The following is a 22,045-nucleotide window of genomic DNA, read 5'->3' as shown; positions in this document are numbered from 1 at the left end:
ATTTGTAGGATTCTTTGAGTTTGTCGTGAAATGGTGGTTTTATTTATTGGTTTGTGCTGGCCCTGTGTTTCACCTGCTTAGTAGAAACTCTCTCCTTGTCTTTGGCATCTCTCAGTGATTGGCAGCCTTAGTGTTCCCAGGGGCAATGAAAAAGTGACTTGCTCAGGGTCAGCTAATCTGAACGCAGGGATTTCTAGCCCTTTCTGTACTGCTTCTTTGTATAATTTACATTCTCAAATACCCTAAAGACTCTGGCATATAATTGAAGTGGATCCCACACCGTATTCATAGCAACCCATCCAGGCCTGCCCACCCTGAGTGTCTCGTTCACCACAAGGGGTCTTTCCTTTATTTTGACTTCATGCTGGGATCTGTGAAGTACATGGGCCATCTACCAAACATAGTCTCTCTTCTCATACATAGCCAGTCAGTTCATCTTCCTTTCCTTCACATATTTGTTGTTATTGTTGTTCCTTAGCCATTTTAGTTGTGTCTGACTGAGACTCCATTTAGGTTTTTCTTGGTAAAGATATTGGAGTGGCTTCCTCATTTCCTTCTCTAGCTCATTTTATAAATGAAGGAACTGAGATGAAATCGCTTGCCCATGGTCACACTCCTGATAAGTGTCTGAGGTCAGATTTGAACTCAGGTCTTTCTGACCTCAAGCCCGGAGCTCTATCCACTGCTCCACCAAACTGGCCTCTTCACATATTCATTGGATGCCATTCTCTACCCTGCTTGCTCTTCATAGTTGGTAATTTGTTATGGTCCCGTCTGCACCCGCCATCTGCCTCTCTCTTACTCTTCCAAGTGATGCCAGATTTCATCACTACAACTTATTTATATTGGGCCTTAGTATAGGACTTGGTACAGAGGTATTTAATGATACTTATTGATTGATTGAATAGTTAAGCTTCTTCAATTCTACTTAGCTTTGTTTTCTATGCATGGGCAAGAAGCTTGCTTGGTAATGTGACTTTTACCAAGGTCAGGCTATGGTAATGCCATGCTCCCTGCTTTAATGTGGTACAAAGGCTCATTGTAGCATGTGTTTTATAGAATTTATTACTCTCGTTTTGTGGCCTCATCAGTTTCCATGTAATTATCATCTCTGTGTTAAATGACTCCTGGATCTATGTATCCAACTCTATCCATTCTCTAGAGTCCCAGTCCCACTGCCTAATGAATATTTCAAACTGAATATCCCATAGACATCTTACCTCAATATGTTAAAAAACTCATTCTCTTTACCCCTAAAACCCACCCCTTTTTGAACTTCCCCACATCTCTCAAGGGCACTGCTATCCTTCTAGCCATCCAGGCTCATCAGCATCATCCTTGACTCCTCACTTTTTGTCATTGAGCACCTTCTGTGTTCCAGGCATTGTGCTAAGCTCTGGGGATACAAATAAAGGAAAAATTCAGTCCCTGCCTTCAAGGAGCTTACAGTCTAATAGGGGAGGGCTATGTTCCAAAGCTGAGGTTTCTCTTCACCTCAGTTGATAGTTATTTTTCTAAAGCACAAGTTTGATCTTAGTGTCCCTCTTACTTAACAAACAAGTAACTCCCTATTATCTTTAGGGTTATATGAAAACTCCTTCTGCTAGACATTTAGGATTAAATAAAAATCAAGCCCCACCCTACCTTTCCAGACTTTTCCGTCCTACCGTGCTGACCTTTCTGCTATCCCTCACACTAGACAATCTTACTGCCCATCTCCCTTTTTATGTTGTCTGTCTTTTGGGCCTGGAATGTCCTCCCTTCCTATCTCTGCTTCTTGGAATCTTTGATGTCCTTCAGAGTCCAATTAGAGCTCTCCTTTCTACCCCAGAATGTTCCCCTCACCCCACCCCACCTCCTCCAGCTGCTGGTGCCATAACCTCCTAGGTTATCTCCTATTCTTTTGTTGATGTTTTGTATATATCTGTCCATAAATGCCTGTGTTCTCTCTCCACTAGAATGGAAGCTGCTTTGGGGCAAGGACTGTTTGACTTTAGAATTCGTGCCTTCCAGTATTGTGACTGAAAGTGAGGGGATACTTAATTAATGCTTGCAGAATAATTCGTTCATTGATTTAATCATTAATTAATGATAATTTAATCTTAATAAATTAATAATTTAATTTAATCACGAATTAATAATTCATTCATTGAATTAATCTGGCATGTGAATGCAAGAGAGTTGAGACTAGGTGTTGGCCAAGTGACTAGTCACAACCTGCACTTGAGGACTTGAGAAACATTTCTACTTCTAAGCCATAATTTCATCCCTGTGGATACTCTTTTCACCTCAGTAGAGGGTTTTCATGAATTACTGGAACCAAAAAGACAAATTATGACCAACATTCTTAGAATGGAGTTACCCAAACTTAACTAGAATGGCCCTTGGATAACAGATAGTCTTGTCCTTTCTAGCTTGGTGGGATCAGAATAAAACCTGGGTTCTATTTAAAGGTTCTGACCATGAAGAATCCAACATCACCTTCATATCACAATGAGACATCAGAGGAGGACTTGAACATTAATTTTATAAATGTACATGATCTAATGCCAGAAAAATCTCCCGGCATGCTGCATAATATTTACTTTGTGGTGCAGTGGATAGGACTAGATCTCGAATCAGAAAGACCTGAATTCAAATGAGATATTTAACCCTGATACTTACTTGCCCTTTGACTCAAGAAGTCAGTTAACCTCTGCCCACCTCTCAGTTTCTTCATCTGTAAGATAAGTACGATAATAGCACCCACCTCCCAGCTTTGTTAGTGGTATAAATTAGTTAATATTTTTAAAGTGCTTTGAAAACCTTAAAGTGCAATGTAAGTGTTCACATTGTTATAAGTCAAATTGTGTGTGAACGTCCAAATCCTGTGGTGAACAGAAATGCATGATGTCAGGGGAGGGGTGGGGAAGCAGAGATGGAATTTTCATACTTGTCTCATTTGCACAAATGCTGCCTTGACACATTTTGGGTGACAGTTCTATTGCCTTGTTGTTGGTGCTGTTTTTGTCTAATCTTTTAATTGTCTCCTTGTTTAAAAGATGTTTAATACTTACTCTGCCTTCTTTCTGAAAGAAGGCTGGTTATTTTGGTGTAGGCTATTTGCCTGTGGTTCACCCAGTATTTGGAAAGAATGATCATAGCTTCCTAAACAATTTGAGTTTTGAAAATTGGTTCATGAATTAAAAGTTTCCAAACAGATAAGACTACACATATGTCAAATTGAAACCAAATAAACATAAAAGGACCCAAATAAGCTGGGAAATTTGATGTTTAGAATAGAAACAACTTACTTTAGTGATGCAACTATATTTAGGCGTGTTTTTGTGCATAATAGATGTCTATGGTAAGCATTGATGTGTTCCTTTGAGGTCATACTGAAAGGGTTAAACAGTTCTGGGAATAGTGGTTTTAATGATGGTAAAATTGTGACAAATTGCATTTCTAGAGTTCTTTGCAGTTTTGTTTAGGACCATGTGAAATAGGTAATCTTTTTTGTGGAGCCAAGCTAAGTGGTTCAGTGGCTAGAGTCCTGGATATCTAGTCAGGAAGGCCTAAGTTCACTTCTAGTGCCAGATACTAGCTGAGTGGGTCATTTAACCTCTGCTTGCCTCAGTTTCCTCAGCTGTAAAATGGGGATGATGATAATAATAGCACCTACCCCACCCCAATCCCAGGGTTGTTGTGAGGATCAAGTGAGATAATATTTGTAAAGCTCTTTGCAAACCTTAAAGCGCTTTGTGAATATTTGCTATTATCATCATTATTTTTATTACTCTCATCTTAAAGATTAGGAAACTAGATCCTCAGAAAGGTTGGGAGTTGCCAAGGTCATGGGGTAGATAGGTGACTGAGCCTCCAGTTCAGGTCTTCTGCCTTCCAAATCCATTTCTCTTTCCATTACCCCGTATTGTTTGATCATCCCATATACGATGTCACTAGTCTTAGTACAGTTATGAAACTATGGAAGCTTAAAAACTGCACTAAGACTTTGGGGACATTCTGCATTTAACCAAACAGTCTCATCCAGAGAAATTTAATCTCACCATTGTAAAGTAGTTCAGGCTGTTCATAAGAGACAAATTTTATATTTTTTTGAGTGAAGTTCTAAGTTATGTGTTTGTTGAAATCATATGAGAAGCATGAGTTTTTAAGGCTAAAAATGTTGGAAATTAGAGATTTTTAAAAACATGATACATTGAATTTTCCCTGGGTATGGTTTCTTCCCATCCTCACCTAACCTGTTTAATTTTCTTTTTCATAACAGTTTTTGTTTTCTTTACAAGTGTTCCAAGACAAATGTTAATCTTACTACAATAGTTATTAAAATGGAGTGAATTCTCTGGCTTAAAGTACTTGGGGAAGAGCAAAGGTTATGTAATTTAACTTTTTTTCTCACTAAATCAGTAAATATTTACAAACGACCTTATCCGAATACCTTGGGTACACTGGGTCACTTGGAAGCGTGCAGTTAATGCAGTGACCACCCTACAGGGCTGCTTCCAGGTTTCCTGTGTGTCTAAGAATTTTATGGAGGGAAAAAATCCTTTTTCAGATTGCTCACACAAATTTCTCAGTCAGTAATTCATGTTGGACTTAAAAGCAAATTGCTGTGCTCTGATAGCACAGTTGACAAAAATCTACATTTTTAGACTGGCCTCTGAATTCTTAAGGGCAATTGCTGCACACTAAAGAATAAATATTGGATTTTGGCTTGGGCTTAGAGAGACTGCCTATGTTATTGTGTTTGTTAGGAAAGGGTAATTCCAGAGACTGTTGGTTAAGGAATCAGAATGGCACTCCAAGCTAAAACTTTTGTTCTTTTATGAACAAACTGAAAAAACCAAACAGATTAATTTTCTTTTGTGGTGAAATGGTTCTGATGTTATGTGGCTGAAGGACTAAATCCTTTCATTTTAAGGAAGAAAGCAGTTGCTAGGATGTTCTAGCCAGTTTCTTTTTCCTGTTTTCTTTTTCCTGTTTTCTTTTCCTTCTCATTTAACTTACTTTCAAAGAGAATGTATTGGTCTTCAAAGTTGACAGTGAAATATAGCGAAACCCCTTTGTATTTTCCTTTGGTGGGTGAAGTATGAAGATTACAATAATATTATTCTAACAGTGTAATGTGGTAACAATAGCTATTCATTTTCCACAGTCAATTTTAAATAACAAGATTGAACTGAATTCCTATGGAGTAATGCTGTCAAATAGTCAACAAATAAAAAGCTGATGCCTTTTAAAAATAAATGCTGTTCTAACTATACATACATCAATCAGTTTACCTTTTCTCTTTCGATTCTCTTTGCAGAGTATTGGAAAAGGGTCCTTGTGGTGTATAGACCCAGAATATAGACAAAATCTCATACAGGCCTTGAAAAAGACCCCCTATCATCCATATTCACATGTGTTTAATACACCTCCCACATCTCCTCAGGCATATCAAAGGTAAGAAAAACAAACTTTTTTTTTATTTCATAATTTGCTGTCTACTGTTTTTGCTCTTTCTTTTGTACTTAAAAACTACTATGATAGTAAAAATACTGTGGATCTTTAAAAAGTATAATTGCAGATAAGCAAGACAGCTAGTATAAGTTCAGTTATTAGTCATATCTGCTGTTGCCTTATGGAATGAATCTTACCCTTGCATCTCTTCTGAGGTGGAGGCAGGCTTAATCCAAATAGTGGCCGCATAAAGAAGCAAATCTCTCCGTATAATAAAAGTTACTTGAAAAGAAATACCTTACAAGATTGGTTTGTCAGATTTTGTTAGGTTGAAAGAACAAGACTGAGAGAAGAAAGTGAATTCAGCTTAATGTAGCCAGCTATAGTTTTTTCAGTTATGAACTGTAAGACTTCACGCTATTGTCCTTAAATCCAGTCTCCATGTTAACCATAGTCTTGAGAGAGAATTTTGTTGTGGTTACTCAGTGTATGTGTTTGTCTCTTCAAGGTGAACTGCAGAGAACAATGGAGGCTTTTTGTTTTTTTTCTCACATACCTATTTGCTATGGGACTATTAGATCAACAAAGTTATTTTTTTTTTAAAAGATATTATTTGAGGGGAGAAGCATTCGGACTTTTAAAAGTAATTTTGATAGCTACTTTATGTCAGTCATGAACTATGTAGATTAATGTCAATATCAGTAGTTGATTTTTTTTACACTGTACTCGTTTACCAGATTCTTTTACAAGTCTAATACTCTGTAAGAAGGGAGTACAAAGTGAGCTTTTCGAATAATATTAATGAAGTTCTTGGGTATCTCAGTTGAGAAGCATTCCATCACATGCCTAGACAATCAATCTTTAGCAAGAGACTGGGAAGAACAGCTGGGCTTTCGGGGAAGACTGCTGTACGTCTGCCCTTGCTAGACGATTAGCGTGATGGTAGCCATAGTAACTGGAGCGTCTCCATAGCAACACATAGCTGAGACAGGTGCAGTTGCATCACAAGACTGTTTGTTGCCTGGCAAAAGGACAGGCCATTAGTACTCAGATATACGCTGTTGCCTTGGTAACAAATAACCCTACATAGCAACTACAGTTGGTTTGAAGGGTAAAAAAAAAATGTTGTACCTGCTTTTGTCTGTTTTCATAAAAAATCAGCGGAAGCACACCTTATAGGAAATGACAAGTTAAGGTTATTGGAATCTTTTGGTTGATTCTGGAGTGTTAGTGTGTATCTTTCCTCTGCTTACCATTCTCTAGGTATTCCCTCAACCCCCCACTTTCTCTCCCTAGTTTACCCCTGAGAGGCAGTTACTATTCTGTCTGCTCCTAGAAAGTTATTAGGAACATAAGAATTGCCACACAGGGTTAGAGCCATGGTCCATTTAGCCCAGGATTCTGTTGCCAACAGCGGCCCCAAGGGGAACTCAGTAATTATTCAATAAATTGAAAGATTATGGTGCAGCTCTGGGATTGCAAGAGCAGAGCAGATATTTAGATGAGTCTCTTTCTAAGCTGGCATAAGCCTAATGGCTTTATTTGATCATTAATTTACTTGTAAACTCTGGAAATAGCACATAATGGGCTAAATTTTTTTTAGGGAGCCATTGTTGTACTGGGCATAATATGAACATAAATACTTGTATAAAGGAAAGTTTGTGTAATAAAAAAATAAATTTCAAAAAATAACTTCTCAGTTACTCTTCACCTGGGCTAGTTGAAGGGATGCTTTCTCTTTCTCTTCCACCCTATTCCATCTTAAAAAATAAAGGACAAGAACCTTCCAGATGTGAAAGCTCAAGAGGATGCCTGTGAAGGATCATATTATTGAAGAAAGAGCAGTGATCTCCGAATCCAAAGACTTGCATTCAAGTCCCAACTTTGGGAGTTACTAACCTTGTTATAGTGGTAGGTGATACAACCCCTCTGTTCTTTAGTTGTGCCCTAAAAGGGGGTTATAATACATTGTTTACTTCTCAGAGCTGTGAAGAAAGCACTTTGTGTAACTTGTAAAACATTTTATAAAACTATATTGTTTTATCATTGGCACTATATTTAGTGTCAGAGAACTTTGATTTCGTATGCTGCTTCTCATACCTCCTCTCTGTGATCTTGATAAAGTTTTAAGACTCAGTTTTCTCTTATGTTAAATAGAGGTGTTTGAATTGAGTTCTTCAGTCCCTTTCATTACTAAAGCTATGATTCTGTTAGCTTTGCAAACCTTAAAACACTATGTAATTGTCAGTAACAATAATTTTTGTCATGATTATTATCAGGCAGTTGTGGTGTGGCAGACAGAGTTGGCCAAGACCCAGGAAGATGCTGATTCAGATGTTGTCTATGAAATATTCTGTCTGTATCTCTTCATTTCTTAGTGTCCTATCTGGACCACTCTTTTAGACTATAAATTGCAAAGAAAGTACTTACCTGCACTGATAGTTGGTTTTCTCATCTTATCCCTATATCATTGAAATTACAGGTCCAATCCCTGTCCTCCATTGTCATCACCACCATCCTCCACTGTGTACCATCATTATCATCTACCATCACCCTTACCACCACTGTCCACCTCCATCTACCACCACCTGTATTTCTGTGGATTGGCAGATTCTTGGCCCACTTTCAGTCCCATGTGCTTGGTAGGGCAAAAGATGGTCTCTCTGTTCCTTTAATCCCAGGTTTGAAAATCAGGAATTTTCTTTTCCTCTTCCTTCATTTCAGTATTTTAGTTCCTGCACATTGTGGTGAATAGAATGTAGAGGATTTGACAAAGACCATAAAAATAATGGCTTAAAATTTTATGTGCTTCAGTTGTGAAGTTGAGTTCCCTTCTAAGCCACTGAATAGTGTCCTGTGTGTTGGTATCAAGTGGGTTATTCATTAAGCAGGGATAGAAAAGACCCTATCAGATGATAGTCACTTGGGGAAATACCAGCTTGATTTCCTTAACTAATTTAACTCATCCCTCTTATAGCAGCTGTCATGAGGATCCAGTAACTTTGAGTTACTTAACGATGGTAACTAGGAGGATGATGAAGAAGGTGATGCAGCATACGGTGCTGTTTTTGCTGCTACTTTGTAGGTGCATCTGGCAAATTGTGCTTTGTACCCAACCCCTGGTGGCTAGGCTCTTGGGTAGAAAGAGAAGCACTATGAAAAATTCCCCCAAATCAGGTTTGGTCCATCATCTCTTCCAACCCCTTTGTATTCTCACAGACATGGGATAATCTCTCTCTTCATGTCTACCTCTTGAAAATCCATTCTTTCTTCAAAGCTCAATGCTAGTAATCATCTCCTGCTAAAAACCTTCCATGTGTCCCCTAGTTGTTTATGTTGTCTCCAACCTCAGTTTTTTTTGTTGTGTACCAGAGGTTCTTAACTTTTTTTGTGTTCCAGACTTCTCTGACAGTCTGGTGAAGTCAATGGACCCCTTCTCAGAATGATGTTTTTAAATGTATAAAATAAAATAACTACAATCACCAAGCAAACCAGTTATATTGAAAAAAGTTATCAGAATATTAACAAATATTTTAAAAATTATATCTATATCTCATATATAAATTATACATATAAAATATTGAAAAAAGAGTTATCAGAATAAAAGCAAGTTCACAGACCCCAGGTTAAGAACATTTTATTTGAACCTGTGTTGTGTTACCCTCTCCCCCAGTGGAATGTAAGTTCCTTGAGTTCAGGGACTGTTTTATTTATGTTTAATACATACTTAATAAATGTTTGCTGAATTTTTAGGTCAGAAGGTGTTGCTAAAAATGTGGCCATAGTACTCGCATTTTGTTTTCTTCATACATTTTCTAGGGCACATAATACTGTACTTAATTTTGATAGTACATGTGCTAATTTTTAAAAATGAAAATGTGATGCTAAGTGACATAAATCCTTTTCTCAAATAAGGCATTTTGCTGTTAAAAATGTGAGTAATTATTCTTAGAAATTCAAGCAGACAGATTTTAAAAAATCTTACATACCAAAATAATTATTGGTTAATTGAAAGCAAAATTACTATATCTTGTTGCCAGTGCTTATCTTGTCTTAATATCTGTCTCTGTACATTTCAAGAAAATGATTACCTCAGTGGGACTGACTCAGTTACTTTCTAATCACTGTTAAGATAAATTGGGGAGAGGATAGGGGAGAGGTTGTCAACTGAGTCTTGTTTTAATTTCAAAACCATTAGTCTTGAGACTGCCTTTATTTATTATTATTAAAAAAAAAAACTGCTGAAGATCGTGTTGCAGGCTCCCATGGCCTGATCTCCCCAACTCCATCAGGTTAAGCCCTGGTAAACAACTTGCCTAAAGGAGTATGAACTTTTGCCAAGAAGGGAATGGGGTTATGAAGCTATAGAGTCTCAGTCTGGAAAAGATCTGCAGAAACGAATGGTAGGCTATATTGTAGAATCTGATCTATCCAGATCTCCTGCCTTCTTATTTCCATTATTTTATAGGTTATTTTGGTATCAGTTGTTCTAAAATTAAAGGTTGTTTTCCACCCCACCCCTAACCATTTGGTGATGGGTTTAAGAGGTCTCTTTAAAAGTTATGTTTTTTCCATTGTCTTTGTTGATTTCCTCTGTGTATTACATCATTGCACTAGTTTGTAACTCCCTATGTTTGAAGTTGATAGGAGTGTGTGTGTCCATCTGTCTGTGTTTTACACCTTAGCTCATCACTCTGATAGAAGTCTTGTGGCTTTTCAGTCATGAGCTGAATGAATCCAGATGGCTAGAGAAGTTTCAGCACTGAGTGTTATGATGCTGGTGAAATTGTTCTCTCTTAAGCTTATAGTTGAACTCCTGCATGACCATTGACATCTGGAAGGAATATCATGTTTGCAGCCTACTGTGACCTGTTGTATGAAAGTAGAGAGTGGAATGTGTTCTGAACTGAGGCCTCCAAATGAATTTCACAGGGTGGGTTTGCCAGCCTTATGCTATTCCAGGGATCATTCTTTATCACCAAATTCCTAGCAATATCCTCAACTTAATTTTATGTTACAGTCAGTGTAGTGTGATGGAAAAACACTTGAAAGACCGGTTCAATTCATAGCTCTATCATTTTCCTGTGATTCACCCTCGGTTTCCTCCTCTGTAAAATGCTGGTAATAAGAGTTGTACAGCTTATCTTAGATGGGTGTTGGAAGTAAGGATTAAATGAGATCATATATATGAAATGTTTCCTAACAGTAAAGCATTTTCATACATTGTTGTTTATAACTCTTAAGTTATAGTAATAGTAGATAGAGAATCAGTCCTGGAAGCAGAAAGACGTGGAGTCCTGGGGCCTCTGACAAATCCCATCTGTGGGAATCTGGTCAGATAACTCAGCCTTCCACTGACCTAGCAGTTTTCAAACTTTTTGATCGCAGGATCCCTTTACACTCTTAAAAATTATTGAGTGTTACAAAGAACTTTTGTTCATCTGGGTTATATCTATTGGTATTGGTGGTGGTATAACAGTATTAGAAATTAAAATTAATCTTTGTTTTTTTTTTTTTGTCATTCAGTCATTTCAGTTGTGTTCAGCTCTTCATGACCCCATTTGGGGTTTTCTTGGGAAAGATAAAAAATTAGAAATATTTATTAATTCATTTAAAATAATAATAAACCCATTATGTTAATATAATTAATTTTTTTATGAAAAATAACTATAATTTCCAAAACAAAAAAGATTGACATTTTATACATGTTTTTATAAATTTTATAAATCTTTTTAATGTCTGGTTTAATATGACAGCTGGATTCTCCTATCTGCTTCGGCATTCATTCTGTTGCACTCTGTTATTTTGGTTGAAGTATATGAAGAAAGTCTGGTCTCACACAGTTCCATAGTTGGAAAAGGGAAGATGATTTTAATAGGCAAATACTATCTTAACATTTTTATGAAAATGATTTTGACCCCCTGAAAAGGTTTGAGGAGTCTTGCTCTCATTTTGTAGGTTGCAGACAATGGGCCAGTTTGCATTGGTAGTGGGAGTTTCCTCGCCTGGGGGTAACAGGCAGTGAGTCTCTTTTTCTGCCCAGACCCTCTCCTAACTTGAGGAACTGCATAACATTATAGATTCATAGGTGTGGAGATCATGTAATTCAACTCCCTCATTTTACAGATGAAGAAACTGAGACCCATTGAGGATTAAGAGGTCAAACTCACACGGAGTCTTAGGCAACAGAACCAAAACTACAAGCTTAGGTCCTCTGATTCCAAATTTAGTACTCCTTCAGGGAAACAACACTGTGGTTTTTTGGTTGATTTGAAAGCAAGATGTTTGACTAGTGTAGGGAAGAAGAAAAGACCTTAGGGAGTAATAGTTGGGCATTCTGAGCATTCAGATCACTAAAAGTCTGTAAACAAATCATAAAACAAATCTCTCTGATGGTTAGTAATAAGAATAAGTAACTTTGAATTACTTAATAAGTATAATTATTGAGTAATTATTAGTAAAATTAATAATTAATAAAATTAATATTCTATTCAATATATAATTGCATTACTTAATAAAATAAGAATTACTTTGTAAGTAATAAGATGGGATAGGAAGTTTAAAAATTCAGCAGAACCACACTAGGAACCAGTGTTTTATCATGAAGACTCCTTTGTTTCAAAGGAGGATCATGTGGATTTCTAGTGAAATGAATGAATTTAATACTATGGAATGTTGATTTTTAGAGTCATCTGTGTAAGCAGCCTCAGAACGGAAGTTGGCAAGAACTGAGTTCAAATCCTGTCTCATATACGTACTAGGTGTGATAGCCCTGGGCTGGTCAGTTAATCTTTTTTTGCCTTAGTTTCCTCTTCTGTAAAATAGGGATAATAATAGCACCCACCTTCCAGGGTTGTCATGAGGATCAAATGAGATGTTTGTAAAATGCTTTGTCCACTTTAAAGCAATTTATAAATACCTGTAGTTTTTATTAGTAGGAGTTGGAATGGTCATGGTAGTGGTGGTGCTAGTAGTGGTATAGTGGTGATGGTGTTAGTAGTAGTAGTGCTGCTAACAATTGGAGGAGTGGTAGCTGTTGTGGTGCTGGTAGTGTTCTATTAGTTTGGTGGTAGTGGTGGTGGTGGTGGTGATGGCAGTAGTATATTTTGGTGGTAATGGTAGTTCTAGTGATAGTATAGTGGTGGTGGTGGTAGTAATGATAGTAATGTTAACAGTAGTGGTGGTGGTGGGTGGTGGTAGTAGTAGTACTAGAATGAATTAGTAGATCCAGGGGATTGGCCTGTAAACAAAAAGACCTAGTGCTAGTAATAGTATTATGGTGGTAGTAAAAGAGGTAGTAGTATTAACAGTAGTAGTAGTGGTGGTGGTAGTAGTAGTAGTAGTAGTAGTAGTAGTAGTAGTAGTAGTAGTAGTAGTAGTAGTAGTAGAAGAAGAAGAATGAATTAGGAGACTAAGGGGATTGGCCTGTAAAGATAAGGACCTAAAGATAGAACATTACTTCATGATGCACAGGTGCTAATCTCAGAATTTACCCAACAGTTGCAAATTGGACAGAGTTGGGGAGAACATAGCCCATTGTTCTCAGACTCAGCTTTTAGTAATAAAGCAGTATCATGTTAAGCTTAACAATATGCATGAATAGTAGAGCCCAAGTAATTATGGTATGAAAAAAGGAAACGTGTTTATGAAAGAGGATTGATGTTCTTTTTCCCCCTGAGTCAAGGCACTGTAACATTTTTAGAAATAATCATTTCCTGATTCTTCATATAGCTCAATATTCTGGAGCAGACTCTATTTAAAGTGCTTTCTGTAGGATCCCCAGGACTAAGAAAAGACTTGGATGTACTGAGTCTTTTTTTCCATGTGGCTGCTGTTGTAATCTATTAACTGAAGGGACACATTGGCTTATTTCACTTAGGCTTGGAGTTTTGTGGGACAGTGACAAGATACTAGGTTTGGAGCCAGGGAATCTGGGTTTGAATCTTGCCTCTACCACTCTTTACCTGAATGAGGTTGGATCAGGTCATTTACTTTACCTCTCTTGGGCCTCACTTTACTCATCTGTAAAAAATAAAGGGTGAACTAGATGGTGTCAAAGCTCTTTTCCAACTTGCAACCTGCGATTCTCATAAAGGAGCTAATTTCCAAACTTTTTGGTCTCAGGCCCCCTTTATATGCCAAAAAATTATTGAAGACCCCAAAAGCCTGTATTTATTGGGTTATATCTATTTATATTTATCGTAATAAAAATTTAAAGGAATAAAATTAAAAAAATTTATTAGCCCATTTAAAAATAATAAACCTGTTACACGTTAACATAAATAACATTTTGTGAAAAATAACTTTTCCAAAACAAAAATTAATGAGAATGGTGGCATTGTTTTACATTTTTTACAACTTAATGTCTGGATTCGCCTGTCTGCTTCTGCATTCATTCTGTGTCATTATGTTATTTTGGTTGAAGTATATCAAAATCTGATCTTACACAGAAAAATAGTTGTGAAAAGGAACAATATTTTAAGAGGCAAATGTCATCTTATGAAAAACGTTTTGAGCATGGACACCTTGAAAGGATTTCAGCAACTGCCAAGGGTCCATGGACCACACTTTGAGAAGCACTTTGCTAAAAAATTATTCTGGCTTTATGCAGTGGGATTTTATTCTGCTTGAGGAAGAAAATAAAATATGAGTATATTACTCACTTTGGAGAGGCAACATGTTGAAGTGTATAAGAGTGATGAATTTGGAGTCATGAATTCCTGGGTTTGAGTCTTGAATATTTCTGTGCTATAAGAAACAGTATGGTGAATACTGAGAGAGTATGGGAAGACTTAAATGAACTGATGCAAAGTAAAGTAAGCAGAATCAGAAAAAATTACATACAGAATGACTACTACAGTATGAATGGAAACAACATCAGTAACAAAACAGTAAAAACCGAATGTTGTGAAATTTTAATGACTAAGCTTTTCTCCAAAGAAGAGATATGAGACAAGACTTCCTTCTCCATTTCTTTGCAGAGTTTGGTGACAACTGGTGTGGAATTTTGCAAGTATTTCTAATTTTCACTGTGTAGCCTAGTTGTACTAAGTTATTTCTTCTCTCTTTAGTCTTTGTTACATGGGGTTACTCTGAGAAATATAGGTATTGTAAAAATAAATAATACTAATAAAATTTTATTTTAAAAGAAAATTAATGATATATCCCTGACATTAGAAGTATTTTAGTAGGTTCTGAATGACTCTACTTGTCAGCAGTTTTTGTAGAAAAAAATAGATTGCTGTATTTGAGGGTGAGGCAAAGAAGCAGATACTTTCTAAGTTCTCTTCTAATTTTAAGTCTTAATTCTAATTTGAATACTACTCTACTTTTATGTTTTGATACTGAATTGTGCAGATTCCTCCGAATTACAATATAATTAACTTTTACAGTTCAGCCTTTTGTCCCACTCTCAATAAGGTAATTTGATGTTCAGTCATTTCAGTTGGGTCCAACACTTTATGACCCCATTTAGGGTCTTCTTGGCAAAGGTACTAGAGTATTTTGCCTTTTCCTTTCCTTCCCAATTGAAGGGGTTAAGTGATTTGCCCAGGGTCACACTGCTAGTAAGTGTCTGAGGCCATATTTGAGCTCAGGAAACTCAGTCTTCCTGACTCCAGGCCCTGCACTCTATCCACTGCACCACCTACCTGCTCTTTCAGTAGGGTAATAGGAAAGATAGACCTATTCTGCACGGTTCCAAAGGATAGAAATTAAAGGAAAGCAAATTTTGACTCAGCCTTAAGAAGTATTTACCAGTAATCCTAGCTGTCCTTTAAGGGAATAATAGACTACCTCCAGCATTAGTGAATGCCTTGTTGCTGATGATTTTCAAGCAGAGGCTGGTTAACTATTCCATGGGCACATTGTAGAGAGGATACGGTATTTTTAATGAGTCTACGAGGAGTGTGTTGCCATTTGATTTTTGTCTTTAAGATACATAATTTTGTCAAATTAAATAATCCATTATTAAAATAAACCTAGAGGCTGATAGGGTAGCATAAATTAAACCTCTTGGTAACCAAGAGAACTAAGCATTTGTGTTTCAGGTAGAGATTGGATGAGATGAGCACGGAGATCCTGTCCAAGTCTGGGATTTTGCACAAGTTAATGGCTGTTTTGGTGCCATCTACTTAGTGAATGCCCAGCAAATGAATTTACTTACTGCTGCCATGTTTGCCTGAAAACCAGCTGAATGAATTAACTTGCAAATAACAGTATTAGTGATGCTTTGCTGTTGGAGTTCTAGTTTCCATGGTGGTAGAAACAGTATATGTGTACAGAGGGAAAGTTTATCAAGAATACATTCTCGTCTTCTGTACAACAGCATTTGACACCTATTAGGCACTTAATAAATCCTTGTTGATTGATTGTATGCTCTGTTCTAAGGTTAAGAATTTGTGGGTGATAATATTTGTCATTTTGCCAGATGTATTTTTCTCTTTTCTTTTTTCTTTCTTTTTCCTTCCCTCCCTCCTTCCTTCCTTCTTTCCTTCTTTCCTTCCTTCCTTCTTTCTTTCCTTCCTTCCTCTCTCCCTCCCTTCCTTCCTCTTCTCTTTCTTTCTCATGCTGTTTATCTATGCAATGAAATGTCCAAGAACATCTGTAGGGAAGTGTAGAAATTTTTTTAAAATATGCATTTGCACAGAACTTAATGTTTCTTTGCTACCATGATATTTATACAGCATATAGATACCATATGGAAAATCTTACCTGATGTAGATTCTACCTAAAAATTACCTTTATAAAAAACATTCACATTTTCATTAAATATTTATTAATCACCTACTATGTGCCATGCATTCACTGTGCTAAACACAGTACACTAAACTCTTTTCTCTGTATGTTTGGGAGTGGAGTATAGTGGCAGCTATCATATGAGTTAATCAACAAGCATTTATTAAATGTATATCATATGCCAGTCACTGAACTAGGCCCTCAGGGTGCAGAAATAAAACATAAAGTTGTCCTTATGCTTAATTACCAGCATTCTACTGAGGGAGACAGTGGGTACATGTTATAATTGCTGTCCTTCATACTTGAGGAGTACTAAAATGACATCACTATGTTGGGGTCAGCGTACAGTGTGTCCAACTGTGACTGATCAGACTAGTATGTGGCTGTACTGCAAGTCGGGCACAAATAGTCCATATGAATATTTGGAGTGGTGATGTCTCTAAATGTGTGCATCTCATGTTTCTTTTGAGCTACTGTAGTTCAGCTTTGCTCATAGAGCACAGTTCCTTCTTTGATTCAGGCATGCCATGCTGGGCCATCCTGTTCCAGTGTCTCCCATTTCTCACATTTTCAAAGTGCATTGTTTCTTCTGACTGATGTGTGAGTGCTTACCTTGTGTGATTTCTCCATAAAATAGTCTTTTAGACAAACATACATTTGGCATTCGAACAATGTGGCCAGCCTATCAGAGTTGTCCTCTCGGCAATAAAGATTGAATGCTTGGTAGTTCAGCTTGAGAAAGGACTTCAGGGTGCAATACCTTATTTTGCTGGGTAATCTTCAAAACGTTATAAATATGTACTGAATATATACAAACCCATTACAAGGTTGTTAGTGAGAGAGGACACTAATAAAGGGGGTGGGTTTAGGAAAAGTATCATCTTGGAAGATGGTTGGTTCTTGAGCTGCATCTTGAAGGAAGTGAAGGATTCTATGACATGGAGGAGATGGAAAATGAAGTCTCCTGTCTTAGGGAAAAGAGAAATCCTATTTGGCTGGATTGTAGAATGTAGGAAAGAGCATAACGTATGCTAGAAAGGTAGGTAGCAGCCATGTTTTGAATGCCACATGGAGGATTTTATATTTTATCTTAGAGGTATAGAAAAGTCACTGCAGTTGGAATTAGGGGAGTGATGTGAGCCTGAAGGAAAGTTTTTTCTTTCTTTTAAAAATTAATTTATTTTTAGTTTTCAGAATTCACTTCTATAAGTTTTAAATTTTGTCTGCCTCCCTCCCCTCCCCAAGACGGCATGCAATCTTATACAGCCTCTACATGTACATTCTTTAAAATACCTATTTTCAAAGAAATAGTACATAAGCATTACGTGCTTAACATTGTACCCTTGTTAATAGGAAACACTCAGTAAATTTTTTTTAATTGAAGGATTCAAAATCCGTTTCATCATTTTACATTGAGCCTTAGAGGAAGCATATTTACAGGACTTTGGGGGCAGCTAGTTGGTACAGTGGGTAGAGCACTGGGCCTGAGACTGAGACAGACTAAGCCTCCTGAGTTCAAATCTGGCCTCAGACGAATACTATCTGTGTGACTGTACGCAAGTCATTTAACCCCGTTTGTCCTCATTTTCCTCATCTGCAAAATGAACTGGAGAAGAAAATGGCAAACCACTCTAGTATCTTTACCAAAACAGACAAACAAACAAACAAAAACCCACATAGGGTCATTGAAGAGTTGAAAGTGACTGAAAACCTCTGAAAAACAATAATAGGGCTTTAGTGCCAACTACTGTTTGCCTTAAATTAGTTGTGTGACCATAGTCAAATCACTTCCCCTTTCCAGGTATCAGTTCTGCGTTTGTAAAAGGAGGCAGTAATTGATTTCCTTTTGGCCCCATTAGCTCAAAATTATAAGTTAATTTAGATGCAACATTGTGTGGGAAAAACATAGAACTTAGATTCAGAGGACCTGGTTTTGAGTCCCAGCTCTGTAAAGTCATGGTCATATTTATACCGTCTGCCCCATGGAGTTGTGGTGAAAAAAGCATTTTTCTGTGACCATAGCTTATATGAATCTCAAGTTACGTAAAATGGGGATAGTAGTGTTTGTCCTGTTGAGCTCATAGGGTTATTTCAAAGAAAGTCGTTTGTAAGGTATAAAATTGTGTATAAAGATGAACTGGTAATTTGGAACTGTGCCCAAAGGGCAATCAAACTGTGCAAACCCTTTGATCTAGCAATACCACTACTAGGTCTGTATCCCAAAGAGAACATAAATATACAAAAATATTTATAGCAGTTCTTTCTGTGGTGGCAAAGAATTAGAGATTGAAGGAATGCCCATCAAGTGTTGAATGGAATGACTGAACAGGTTGTGGTACATGATTGTAATGGAATACTATTGTGCTATAGGAAGTGATGCGCAAGTGGATTTCAGAAAAATATGGAAAGACTTACATGAACTGATGCTGGGTGAAATGAGCAGAACCAGGAGAACATTGTACACAGTAACAGCAACATTGTGTGATGATCAGCTATGATAGATTTGACTCTTCTCAGCAATGCAATAATCCAAGACAATTCCAAAAAATTCATGATGGAAAATGCTCTCCATATTCAGAGAAAGAACTATGGTGTCTGAATGCAGATCAAAACATACTATTTTCATGGGTTTTTTGTTTTTTTCTTTTTCGTGGTTTTCCTTTTTTGTTCTGATTCTTCTTTCACAACATAAACTAATGTGGAAATATGTTTAACTGGATTCCACATGTATAACCTATATCAGATTGCTTGCTCTCTCGGGGAGGTGGAGGGGAAAAATTTGGAACTCAAAAATCTTATAAAAAAATAAATGTTGAAAACTATCTTTATGTGTAATTGGAAAAAATAAAATACTATTTACAAAAAAAAAAAATGTGAACTGGTAGTATTCATAATGGATATTTCCAAACAATATATTCTAGGACTCTGACTTAAATAGGGAGAAAACAGAGCTGTTTTGCTTGTGAGTTGAATTGGCTCATTTGGTCAAAGAACAACTGGAATGGTGGGTAGCCAGATGTCTTGAATGATTTAATTGTACTTTGTCTTGCATATACTTTTTGCTCTCTGAAAAGTGTTGTTTGGCATCTGCAGTTCTAAGAAGAAAACATTAAACTTTCCATTGCTAACGTTCTTCCAAGGATTAACACTGATTTTTTTTTTCTCAACAAATGAATTTGGCTAAAGCTTGCACATTCAGAAAATTTAAGGGAAAAATCAAATTTCTTGCCCTTATTTTAAAAAAAAGGAAAACCTCATTTTAGCTTACCATTTATCACTCCTTGTTTTTATTTGGTTCTCTAGAGCAATTTAATGAGCCGCTAAAAATATGTAATGGCTCCTTCAGTTATTTGGGGCTTTCAGATATTGATGATCTTTGTGAAAATGGCTTATTTTTGTGCAAACTCAGCAAAAACTTTTATTTCAGCCTGTCAGCTGTCATGCACATGTGTACTGAGCTTATTCTTAATTTCTTACAATGCCTATGTGGAGGGAAAGTCATCCGTCCAAGAACATGGAAATCAGATCAAGCCTAAATTCAGTCATTGTAGAGTCTATGAGGAATGTGTTGACATTTGATTTTTGTCTTTAAGATTTATAATTTTGTCAAATGCTTAGTTCTCTTGGTTACCAAGAGGTTTAATCTATGCTACCCTATCTACCTCTAGGTTTATTTTATTTCATATTTCTTGTAATTCTCTTTCTCTCTCTCTTTCCCATCCTTCTCTTCCCTCTCTCTCTTTTTATCATCATCTTTTTCTCCCTTTCTCTCCCTCTCTAGCTTACAGATATGTTAACATACCAGAAAATTATCTTTTTTTCTTCCATTTTACAGATAAGGAAACCCAGACCCACAGAGGTTAAAGTTACTTGCTCTAAGATTTCATAGCTAGTAAGGGACAGACCAAAACTTAAGTCTACTGATTTTTCAAACTCTTTTTCTTCTTTCAGTGTGTGGTAACAATATACAGGTTTACTATGCATTTGCAGCAGTAATATGTCCTAAACAAGTCCTACAATAATATTTTGAAACTCTGCTATAATGTTATATATGTGTTAACCAACTGAAACTAATGAAATACTTCCTTTTAGAAAGTTATCTTTTCTCCCTAGACTTGAAAGTATATTTTGGCACTGTCAAATAGATCCCTCTGGCACATCTGGAATATTCTTGACATATCCTGCCCAGGATATAAGCATCCTGGCCCCTTTCCCTTTTGCACAATATGTTGTAATAGCTCCTTCCCTGGCCTCTTCTCTTTAAAAGCCACCTCATAGAGCAATACAAAAATACTGGGCTTAACTGTTCCTGCAGTTGCTTGGCTCTAGGCACAGGCACCATTTTCTTGACAAGTCAAAACAAAGGGAAGAGAGACCCTTTCCCCCAAACGCAGCCACCTCTTTCCTTTTCCTTTTTTCCCATCAAATGAATTCTCTGTGAGGTTTTTATGGGTACACCCCATAGGGCTTCTCAATAACCCATCTTTGTCCCATCATTCCCTGCTCTCAGCTTAATATTTTGATTCTTTATTATAGTAAAATATCTCTGTAAAGTTCCATTTAAAACTTTTATTGAGTGAACTTTGGCTGCCCAAGAATTCATCTCCCATTTATAACATGGCTTCTGTGGAACTAACTGCCCTGTGGAATTTCTTTTCACTTAAGGGTGTGGGTTCATTTAATCAGAATGGAGATAGCAATGGAAAAAGAGCTCTGGATTTCAAATCAGATAACCTGGCTTCTGAATCCAGCTCTGCCACTTACCCAGGCTCATTGGATCATATATTTGGAATTATCATGGATCTTGGAGGCCATCACCACATCTAATGTCCTCGTTTTATATTTGGGGAAGCTGAGGCAGAAGAGGTTAGGTCAATTACTGTGGTCACATAGCTAGTAAGAATCTAAGGTGGGATTTTAAGTGAGGTCTTCCTAACTCCAAGTCTGGTACCCCTATTCACTGTGTTCTGCTGCCTCCTCAGAAGCCGTGTGACCCTGGGCAAACCACTTACCTTCTCCATTTCTTGTTTCCTCACACGGAATATGAGTTTGGATCAGATAAGCTTTTAGCTCTAAATGTCTGATCCTTTGTGTTGGTAGAATATGCATGTATGGAGCTTCTACATTTTCTACATGACTTAGTGAAAAGGGCATGAATGTGCCCAGGTGCTCCAGACCTGGTTATTTGGCAAGTGAGTGACTTCACCTCTATGACCTCATTTTCCTTTTCTGTAAAATGGGAGTAGTGATTGATCAGGCTTTTCCTTCTCAGAAAAGCCTTAGACGTTGTTTTTAGACCTTTGATCCTTAAGGAAGATGAATAACACAGTCCTGCTGCAGAAAACCATAATTAATCTACTTAAAACCTTGTGATGAATAGCAGACAATTATATTTAGCTGATACTAGTTCTATTTATTTGGTAGTTATTGAGCAATCTTTCTGTGTGGGAACTGTACTCTACCCCTACCCTCCACTCCCACCCAAAAACTTTTAGCCTAGTGTACTTCTGTAGAATGGGGTGTGTGTGTGTGTGTGTGTGTGTGTGTGCGTGTGTGCGCATGCGTGCATGTTGTGTGTTGTGTGTACTCACTTCATTTCCATTTACTAGGCATTTATTAAGTGCCTACTATATACCAGTCTTGGTGCTAGACTCGGGGAATATATAGATAGAAATAAAAACGGTTCCTGTCCTATTTCCCAAACAGTGAAGACTGCACAACTCAATGTAAAACCGTCCCTAGACCTGCATCAGATTTCTTCAATGCTAACAAAAGTACCTAGTGATTTAAGGTATAAGTGCATTCATTACCATAACCCTCTGGTATCAGTAGCCAGTCATTCTCCCCATTTTGCAGATGAAAAAAC

At 37.0% G+C, this 22,045-nt stretch overlaps 1 protein-coding gene across 11 annotated transcripts in view; it reads left to right on the top strand.

Annotated features, from left to right (window-relative positions):
* FOXN3 (forkhead box N3) overlaps nucleotides 1-22,045 on the top strand; it is a 511,610-nt gene that overhangs the window by 283,309 nt on the left and 206,256 nt on the right. For all 11 annotated transcript variants that reach the window (XM_072622993.1, XM_072622991.1, XM_072622984.1 and 8 more), the window contains exon 3: nucleotides 5,309-5,445. In XM_072622993.1, coding sequence (XP_072479094.1) covers nucleotides 5,309-5,445 — 137 coding nt within the window. The remainder of the gene's footprint in view (nucleotides 1-5,308; nucleotides 5,446-22,045) is intronic.

This window comes from Notamacropus eugenii, chromosome 7 (assembly GCF_028372415.1).
Source record: "Notamacropus eugenii isolate mMacEug1 chromosome 7, mMacEug1.pri_v2, whole genome shotgun sequence".
Taxonomy (NCBI): domain Eukaryota; kingdom Metazoa; phylum Chordata; class Mammalia; order Diprotodontia; family Macropodidae; genus Notamacropus; species Notamacropus eugenii.
This window is presented reverse-complemented; position numbering and strand designations above follow the sequence as displayed.